General features: G+C 39.7%; 2 protein-coding genes across 2 annotated transcripts in view; one reads left to right on the top strand and one right to left on the bottom strand.

The window, feature by feature from the left end:
* LOC102292785 (cytochrome P450 3A30) overlaps positions 1-2956 on the bottom strand; it is a 20398-nt gene extending 17442 nt beyond the window's left edge. The window contains exons 1-4 of the mRNA XM_005929304.3: positions 2831-2956; positions 2597-2690; positions 2425-2477; positions 2165-2264 (exon numbers count right to left, since the gene is read on the bottom strand). Coding sequence (XP_005929366.1) covers positions 2165-2264; positions 2425-2477; positions 2597-2690; positions 2831-2901 — 318 coding nt within the window. The 5' untranslated portion in view covers positions 2902-2956. The remainder of the gene's footprint in view (positions 1-2164; positions 2265-2424; positions 2478-2596; positions 2691-2830) is intronic.
* Positions 2957-3002: 46 nt separating this feature from the next.
* LOC102291741 (cytochrome P450 3A40-like) lies at positions 3003-8988 on the top strand. The gene is given in 15 exon segments (XM_042223864.1): positions 3003-3059; positions 3437-3596; positions 3686-3779; positions 4290-4342; positions 4591-4690; positions 4788-4901; positions 5083-5171; positions 5284-5432; positions 5541-5668; positions 5755-5821; positions 5904-6064; positions 7930-8084; positions 8086-8154; positions 8268-8430; positions 8713-8988. Coding segments are annotated over 14 exon segments (1491 nt in total). The 5' UTR covers positions 3003-3059; positions 3437-3525; the 3' UTR covers positions 8791-8988.
* The last annotated feature ends 1326 nt before the right edge of the window (positions 8989-10314 follow it).

Genomic DNA, 10314 nt, shown 5'->3' with positions numbered 1-10314 from the left:
ACTGCCATTGCCTTTTTTATGCTGTATGAAGAGCCCTGTCCCAAAATGATTCACTGCTAGTTTAATAGTGATATGGACGATGCATCCACCGTGTATATCAGTCCAAAGATAAAAAGCCATGAACTGGCACAGCACTGGATTTTACGCATTTCTACGTTTTCCATCAGTTTTCCACCTTAAGTTGTTTGGAGATCTGAAATAAGAAGGCAGAGTTTTGTGTGTATTTGTCATTTATTTTACATGTCACTTCCTTGCAGATCCCCTTTGAGTTGGACATCCAGGGTCTGCTACAACCAAAACGACCAATCAAACTGAAGCTGGTGCCACGTTCTTAACCCTCCTGCTAAAAATAAAAATGATAATGAAAGATTCTCTTCTTAATTGTGCTCGTTACAAACCTTTTGTGTACAGAAGCAAATGCTAGTTTTTTACCGAAACAGTACAAGAGTGTGCCTCTGCATCTTTTTTCTTAACTGAGTGACAGATGAACCATTTTACTGATCTTTAAAATCAATAAAGAATGTCCAGATTCTTCTACTCTGTCCTGTCATTTTTATGCGCTGCAGATAACTCTGAATGTAGTCACTTTGCTGCTCACATTAGGAAAATAAATGTTAAAATTCAGTTTTATGTAGTTTCCAACAACAGTCAACTCAAGGCATTATATGACCTAAAGTGAATGCCCACCAGTACCAGAGAGAGACCCCATAATTGCTTTAGTGAAAGGTTTGGTGATGATGTGGAGGACAAATTTCTTTTGACCTGGAAGACACAGCGAGCAGAATAAGGCTCAGGGCGGGGCCTGGTCGGGGCCGTAGAGACCACAAACAAGAAATAGGAAAAAAAAAATTAAAACTCTGGAGGAAAATGGAGAAAAAGGTTAATGACAGGCATGTGGTGGATTTTAACCTGATTTCTAGGTTTAAAGGGAGCCAATGAAGAGAAGTTTAAAATGTCAGGCCCATTTCTTAACCACTCAGGCTCTTAGATCATGGGGACGACCTGAGTGGGATAAAGACACGAGTGCTTTCTGCTGTTGTGTAAGAGCATTAATTACCAAATGTTAAAACAAACAAAAAAAGCTTTACCTTAAGAAATGTATATCTGTATGAAGCACTGAAGTAAAATAGCCTCTTTTTTTTTGCTCTAACAGCGCCCCCAAGTGGACACTTTTCCCCTTAAGTTCATGTGCTCTTGCCCCTTCACTGATCCATTCTCCGGGTTTTAGTCCATCTTGTTCTTTCCATGTTTATAAACAGAGGCTAGAGATAAAAAAAAAAAATCTGAGGCGGGCAAACCAGCTACAGTGCAAACACTAAATGTTCTTAAGGTTGGATTGGAGGACTACATTTGTAGTCAGGGGACACCTGTGAAGTGAAAACCTTTTCAGGTGATCACATCATGAAGCTCATTGAAACAAGGCCAAGGATTTGCAGCGCTGTCACAAAGCAAAGGGTGGCAACTTTAAGGAATCTAAAATATAAGACTTTGCTACATAACTCCATATATCTTTCTTCATATATCTGATTTCTTCAGTTTGTATCTACAATGTAGGAAGTAGTAAAAATAAAAATAAAAATACATTAAATGAGAAGGTGTGTCCAAACTTTTGACTGATAGTGTAAGTTGTTACATCTTTGAACATGTGCTATGTTAAAAGTGTTATTATATCATTTTAAAAGCTAAAGAGCCATGTCAGAGCAGAAAGTGAGCGTGCTTGATATGTTACTGTTGTATGCTGTATGTACACATGCTAACATTAGCATGTTTCAACCACCTTTGGGTCGAATATCACACTTTTTTCCAGCGATAAAAGGTACGAAAGAGCAAAGCTTGACTGTATGTCATATTCAAGTGCAGTGGTATTTATCATAATCATGAATAGAGTTTATCTGAAACATGGATGGAAATTATGTGAGCAGAGGATTTTCACAGTTTTCAGTGTTTTCAGCTTCTGTTGTTACTGAGGGAACTCGCGAAAACATTTCTTGAAATTTTGTATTTCCAGCAGGATGATTTGATCATTTTGATTGTTTTGATCGTTTTATTGGAAAAAACAAAAAACAATCATATCCCAGGGTTACTAGTTACCACAAAGTTTTACTATAACAGACTGTTGGGTGTTTTGTTTCAGTCAGTGTTCATTTCATGTTCGTGTTCTCACCCTGCGGTTGGTAAAGTAGGTGAAGCACTCCTTCACCAGGATGGTTTTCAGCATGTCAGGATCCATCACAGCCAGCATGGGTTTCCTGAACTCATACACACTGAACATTTACACAGAACACATCTGCATTTTGGGAGGTATTTGTAGTGGAAAATATTTTTAATTGCTGAAGGAACTTTGACTCCAGTTGTGCTGACAAAAACAAAGAAATAAATTAAAAACACGCACAAGCTCTTATATGGACAGTTTTACAAACTCACCCCCATATCCTCCCATACTTTTGAGCACATTCGTAGTCATCTAAGTAGTGAACCTGTTAACAGGAAATGCATATTTATCACCAAGATATGTTATACATTATTCACTGTATCCTTCTGAACTTGGTACAAATCATTCGATCTTTACAAATAGCAATCACAAGGATTTACATACACGGTTGTGCCTGGCTATTGTTCCCCAGTACATGACTGGCTTTGGACCCGGGATCCCCATCTTCTCAAATATACCAAAGGTCCAGTGGCCGTACCTAGAAAGAACATCAAAGGGGTTAAAGCATGAAGGTGCACAGGTTCACTCAAACACTGTTTACTGTTAACTTGCTTGTCTTGACCAATTCAGCTGTTGCCAGCTTAAATCTAAACTGTTTTACTGTAAACATTAACTCACATAACAAATATGCAGATAAATGTGATCAGCAGTATCCATGTTTGCAAAGAGAAGAAAAGAACAAAACCCATGGCTCCCTCTTGCTCGGCTGCATTAAAGTAATCTGATCTCAGAGAGGAGGAGTCCTGTTACATAAACCAGCCTCTTTCCTCTTTCCAGGCTGAAGGAAAACAGGAAAAGAACTTTCACCCACAGATGTGAGTACATGCCTGGACATGTTTTTTTTTCTGTGAGTACAGTATAAGCTTAAAGCTGTTTATATAAAACAATTTGACCAAAAAATGTTTGTAATGACTTGACTGTGACTGCTCTGCAACATTCAAATTCCAAATACAATAAGGTTAAAGTTCAAACAACAAAACCTTTATGCTAATCACAGCTGTTTTTATTACATTGTTGTGCTTCTTTTGTTTGTTTTAAACTCATAAAGTACAAAAATGAAGGGCTGAAAACTGCAGGGTCACAAACAGCAGAGCTACTACTCGTGATTATGACGCAGTAAATGCTCCTCAGTCTTTCTCTCTGTTAATTATTCACTTGACGCTCTCTGCTGCTATTGGCTAAACTCACACACACTTCCCTTTCTCATGCAACATGTGTGTGCAGCACAATATAAAAGGCTCTGGTCAGGACGCTTGTGTTACCACTGAGAGAAGAGAAAAAACAGAAGAAGAGAAGAGAGAAACTTGGCAGACATGGCGTACTTCTTCTTCTTGTCCGCAGAGACGTGGACCCTGCTGGCTGCCCTCATCACGCTGCTGTTTGTGTAAGTTTTAAAGACTACTGGTTGTGTTCAGCTATTTCCACTTTTTGTTCTTCTTTTATTCTCTTACACCTGTTCCATGTTTTTCACAGGTATTCCTGCTGGACATATGGGACATTTAAGAGACTGGGAGTCCCTGGGCCATCACCTATCCCATTTTTTGGCACCATGTTGAAATATAGAAAGGTGGGCAATAACACTTACACTTACTGTATATACTGTATATACTGTATCCACTGTATCCACTGTGGACTGTTTCAAATGTCTGATCCCTATATTAATGTCTCAGATCCACACGTCACTTTGAACGCTGCCTGTGTGCGCAGTGTTAGATCAGTGAACCAGATTTCGTTGCTCTCTCAGTTTATCTACATTTTCCAAAGTCTTGGTAATAGCTTGACCTGGGTCATATTTGCATAATGATCCAAGTACTATTTTCTATGATTTGTAGTCTAATTGAAAGATGACACATATTTTTTTAATTGTGGTATCATCGTTCTCTGGTGTAGTTGAAGTCCATTTGATAAGCCCCACCTTCTTTAACTTTCACTGTGACCTATGGTCACGTACTGCCCCCATGTAGCCAACACTACACACTTGATCTTTGTGTGATCTGGTGTTGTTCAGTGTTCTACGTCATAAACAGCTCATGATGTGTTTTAATAATTAGATCTTTTGTATCGCTCTTGTTTCCAGGGATTTTTTAACTTTGATGAAGAAAGTTATAAGAAATATGGGAAAATGTGGGGGTAAGTAGTGTTTTCTACAGTGTGTGTTTGTGTGACTCTGAATGCATATAGAATATGTAAATAGGTGAGGTTATTATCTGTGCTTCAGTTTTACAGGTGCCTGTGTGTGTGTGTGTGTGATTGTGTGTGTGTGTGTGTGTGTGTGTGTGTGTGTGTGTGTGTGTGTGTGTGTGTGTGTGAACATGAAAAATGAACTTATTAATTTCAGTTGTTTTATTTCTTGTTTCTTCTACTGTCATGGTACGCAGCATTTTTGATGGCCGTCAGCCCGTGTTGTGTATCACTGATCCTGCTATGATAAAAACTATCCTGATAAAGGAGTGTTACTCTTTCTTCACAAACCGCAGGGTTAGTAAGGACATTATACGACTCAATCAGTCTCTTTTTAAAAAAAAAAAATCTGACCTTCTGTCCTCATCACAAGCTGCTTTGAATGTTATTACAGAATTTCCGTCTGAATGGGCCGCTGTACGATGCTGTGTCCATTGCAGAGGATGATCAGTGGAGGAGGATCCGCAGCGTCCTTTCTCCCTCCTTCACCTCTGGGAGATTGAAAGAGGTACATCCCTCTCTGCCCTGAAAACAATACAATGCCAAAAAAGACATCTATTAACATGAATGCTCCCTTCTTTAGGATTTTGTTCAGTCCGAATGTAGATGTAGAAAAACAGTGTTACCTCTGTGCTGCTGAAATTGCATTCAGGGTTGACTTTTTTGTTTTTTGTCTGTTTGTGCCTCAGATGTTTGACATCATGAAGCAGCATTCAGCTGTCCTGATCAGCAGCATGAAAAAGAAAGCAGATAAAGATGAACCTCTAGAGCTGAAAGAGTGAGAACTCTCATACTGTTTTCATTTAAATACATCAGAAAAAGCGCAGATTCACCTCTTCTAAGTCTGCAATAATAAAGGTCATGTTTGATGTGTTTGTGTGGTTTTGCAGGTTTTTCGGACCCTACAGTATGGATGTGGTAACCAGCACCGCCTTCAGTGTGGACATCGACTCTCTCAACAACCCCTCAGATCCTTTTGTCACGAACATCAAAAAGATGCTGAAATTTGACTTTTTCAACCCCATCTTCCTCACTGTTGGTAAAGTATTCATTACATTTTTATAACTGCAGCTCATGCAAGATCATCAATGCAGCTGCTGTCCTTCATCTTCCATTAATAAATGTCCTCTTGTTTGTTTAATTTCAGCCTTCTTTCCTTTCATGATTCCCATATTGGAAAAATTGGAGTTTTCCTTTTTCCCTGCATCTGTCACAGACTTCTTTTACGCTGCACTACAGAAGATCAAGATTGATCGAGAGACCAGCAAACAAAAGGTACGGCTGTGAGTTTGTGTTTGTACCAATAACCTGCTCTGACATAAAATCACAGCTGTTCTCAGACTGTGTTTGTTGACTTCCAGACTCGAGTGGACTTCCTCCAGCTAATGATCGACTCTCAGCAAAATAATAATTCCAAACAGGATAAAGGTGATACACGGACACACGTCTCCACACATGGAAAAACCAGCTTAAAGCTGTTCTAACGTGTATATCCCTCCTACCTCCTCAGGTCTGACAGATCATGAGATCCTTTCCCAAGCGATGACTTTCCTCTTTGCTGGCTACGAAACGACCAGCAGCTCTCTCACTTTCTTGTCTTACAATTTGGCAACAAACCCTCAGGTGATGAAAAAGCTGCAGGAGGAGGTGGATGCAACCTTCCCTAACAAGGTAACAAAGTGAGAACATCTGGAACTGAATAGCAGTCTTAAAGTGAGAAAAACCTTTCTTTGATGAGGTCCCATCTTACTCCAGATTTAGGCTTGACTCATCTCCCTTTTAATGCAAACACACATCCTGATTTATACACGAAAATCCATCCATTTCCTTCTATCCAGTTTAAGGTCGTGGGGTGATGGGGGCTAATCCAGCTGTCTCAGGGAGCTGTGATAGCCAAGGAGGGTTGCAAAGTGGTGTTAAAATCATTTCACAAAGACACAATAAACACAAGCTTCCTTTGCAAACAACATAAAAAGTTCACAGAAGAAGAAGTCAGCTTTTAACAATGATAAATGGCCTGCATTTGTATAGCGCTTTACTAGTCCCTAAGGACCCCAAAGCGCTTTACACTGCATTCAGTCATCCACCCATTCACACACTGGTGATGGCAAGCTACATTGTAGCCACAGCTGCCCTGGGGCGCACTGACAGAGGCGAGGCTGCCGGACACTGGCGCCACCGGGCCCTCTGAATGCATAATGATCAAGTTCATAATAAACCTCAAAATTTACCTATAAGAAGTTTTATGTTTTTTTCTTTAATTTCTTTTCAAGGCTGTTTTAATTTAATTTCCTTTTACCTTATTTCGTGTATTTTCTTGGATTAATTACTACATTGCAATAGTGCATACAGACTGTCTCTCAACCAGAAATCCAAACAGCTGTTTTTAAATTGTACCACTAGAGGGCAGAAGAACTCCACAATAGGGTTGGGTGTCGTCACTGATTTCTATAATAGATTCAATTTCGGTTCACAAGGTTCCGATTTGATTCGATTTGAAGGTATTTGACTCAGACAGTCAGAAATATTATAATCTCTGATCATTTATCAGTACTGACTTGTGAGACTTCATCAGAGGTGTGACATCACAGCAGATGCTTTGTGTCAAAGTAACTGAGGATAAAACACAGAAAAACATGAAGGTAGATTTTCCTGGCCTGGCTTTTTATAGCAGATACCTTAAAAATATTCTGCAGTAGATCATAAACTGAAGAAAACCTGAATCAACATATGAACATTACCTGATGCTGCTGGAAGTGAAGCAGAGCAAAGTTACAGAGTGTTTTTAGAGACACAGCAACGTTTTGCAATTTGCATCAATTTTAAAAAGTTTAAATTTCTTCTATTGAACAGCAGAAATTAGACTTTCTTGTCGAGGTCATTAAAAAAAAAGGGCGACAGCGCTGTAAACAACGGTAGACTGGTGGGTAATAAGCAAGTGAATAATGCAGAAAACAGAGATTTGAGAGGGAAACTGTTCTTGAAATACACTGAAAGAGAGAGCTTTGCAGGAAGTGGGATTTTTATCGTGGTGGAAGCAAAACAGCAAAGGTAAGAGGGAATAATGAGGATATTTATCTAATGCGAAGCTAGTTTTGATCTTCTTTTGCTGCTGGTTCAGTGAATTTTGGTTGGAAAGTGACAAAACCTGCAGCTTCAGACTCTTTCAGCCCTGACCGCGTGTCCATGTACCTGCTGTCGGGTGAGAAAGCCGACATCTCACAGACTCTGATGAGTCGGATCCGCTTTCTGTTTACGTCTTTGTGTTGAATCCGTTTATCTGCTCTCATTTACTGTTTTAGCAGTTTGGTGGTTGTTGAAATGAAAACATTAACATGAGATTCTGGTGATTCTGGCAATACATGTATATTTAAAAATCTATTCAGGAATTAATGAATCAGTATCCGTTATTCAAGCTAAAATGGATTTTAATCGGAAAAGCGATAATTGAAACCCACCCCTACTCCACAAAAGTCCAGTTTGTGGGTGATATCAAGAAGTGGCTCAGAAAGACATGTTTATGTGCTTGTGTTCAGGCTCCCATCCAGTACCAGGAACTAATGCAGATGGAGTATCTCGACTGTGTCATCAATGAGTCTCTCCGATTGTTCCCCATTGCTTCACGTTTGGAGCGTGTGGCCAAGGCCAGTGTGGAGATAAACGGCTTTGTGATTCCAAAAGGTATGGTTGTCTGTACCCACCTGGCCGATGCACCGGGACCCCGAGATTTGGCCTGAACCAGAGAAATTCAAACCTGAGAGGTACGGAAAGGTGTCTGATGTGACAAAGCAGAATGAAGCTCTGTGGGATATATCCCAGTTTCTGTTGTTAATATACTGTGTGTGTGTGCATGTGTGTGTGTGTGTGTTCTCAGGTTCAGCAAGGAAAACAAGGAGACAATTGATCCGTACAGCTACATGCCTTTTGGAGCAGGCCCGAGGAACTGCATTGGGATGCGATTTGCTCTGGTTGTGATGAAACTTGCAATAGTGGAGATCCTCCAGAGGTACAGCTTCTCTGTGTGTAAGGAGACCGAGGTGAGAGCCCAGATCATCTTCTCTAACTGCCATTGCCTTTTTTATGCTGTATGAAGAGCCCTGTCCCAAAATGATTCACTGCTAGTTTAATAGTGATATGGACGATGCATCCACCGTGTATATCAGTCCAAAGATAAAAAGTCATGAACTGGCACAGCACTGGATTTTACGCATTTCTACGTTTTCCATCAGTTTTCCACCTTAAGTTGTTTGGAGATCTGAAATAAGAAGGCAGAGTTTTGTGTGTATTTGTCATTTATTTTACATGTCACTTCCTTGCAGATCCCCTTTGAGTTGGACATCCAGGGTCTGCTACAACCAAAACGACCAATCAAACTGAAGCTGGTGCCACGTTCTTAACCCTCCTGCTAAAAATAAAAATGATAATGAAAGATTCTCTTCTTAATTGTCTCGTTACAAACCTTTTGTGTACAGAAGCAAATGCTAGTTTTTTACCGAAACAGTACAAGAGTGTGCCTCTGCATCTTTTTTCTTAACTGAGTGACAGATGAACCATTTTACTGATCTTTAAAATCAATAAAGAATGTCCAGATTCTTCTACTCTGTCCTGTCATTTTTATGCGCTGCAGATAACTCTGAATGTAGTCACTTTGCTGCTCACATTAGGAAAATAAATGTTAAAATTCAGTTTTATGTAGTTTCCAACAACAGTCAACTCAAGGCATTATATGACCTAAAGTGAATGCCCACCAGTACCAGAGAGAGACCCCATAATTGCTTTAGTGAAAGGTTTGGTGATGATGTGGAGGACAAATTTCTTTTGACCTGGAAGACACAGCGAGCAGAATAAGGCTCAGGGCGGGGCCTGGTCGGGGCCGTAGAGACCACAAACAAGAAATAGGAAAAAAAAAATTAAAACTCTGGAGGAAAATGGAGAAAAAGGTTAATGACAGGCATGTGGTGGATTTTAACCTGATTTCTAGGTTTAAAGGGAGCCAGTGAAGAGAAGTTTAAAATGTCAGGCCCATTTCTTAACCACTCAGGCTCTTAGATCATGGGGACGACCTGAGTGGGATAAAGACACGAGTGCTTTCTGCTGTTGTGTAAGAGCATTAATTACCAAATGTTAAAACAAACAAAAAAAGCTTTACCTTAAGAAATGTATATCTGTATGAAGCACTGAAGTAAAATAGCCTCTTTTTTTTTGCTCTAACAGCGCCCCCAAGTGGACACTTTTCCCCTTAAGTTCATGTGCTCTTGCCCCTTCACTGATCCATTCTCCGGGTTTTAGTCCATCTTGTTCTTTCCATGTTTATAAACAGAGGCTAGAGATAAAAAAAAAAAATCTGAGGCGGGCAAACCAGCTACAGTGCAAACACTAAATGTTCTTAAGGTTGGATTGGAGGACTACATGACGCTGGAAATAGCTGAAATCCGCGCCATTACATCAAAACTATAGAACCATATCACTTGATTAGACTAAAATGGGATTTAGCCCAAATGTACAATAATATATACTTTGTGTTTTAGAAGCTTTAATTTGAGAATTGCATCGTTTTCATTTATTTATATTAGACAGTACCTGCAGTCTTTTGGGCACTAACCGTAACCAGAATCCAGGAAAGACGTGAAAGTGAAAGAGAAGAATGATCAGTTATGAATAAGAGCTAGATTTTAATCTCAAGAGACCATCCTAGAAAGTCTGTGATGAAACTGAACACAACCACCAGTTTCCTTTTGTGACCACATGAACCATGTCCGTCCAGAGGGCCCCAGGTGTGGCGTTCACTGCCATTTTCGTTTAAAATCATTGCTGAGTTTTGTTTCGGGCTATGCTGTCTAAAATGTTTATTTTAGCCGTTTTGTGCAACTGCAGTGCAGTTTGTTTCCATTGCATTTGTTTTTGTTTTTATTTTCAACTTG

This window comes from Haplochromis burtoni, unplaced genomic scaffold (assembly GCF_018398535.1).
Source record: "Haplochromis burtoni strain Fernald_Lab_line unplaced genomic scaffold, NCSU_Asbu1 Contig_122, whole genome shotgun sequence".
NCBI classification, from domain to species: domain Eukaryota; kingdom Metazoa; phylum Chordata; class Actinopteri; order Cichliformes; family Cichlidae; genus Haplochromis; species Haplochromis burtoni.
The sequence above is the reverse complement of the archived record's forward strand: the minus strand, read 5'-3'. Positions and strand labels throughout refer to the sequence as shown.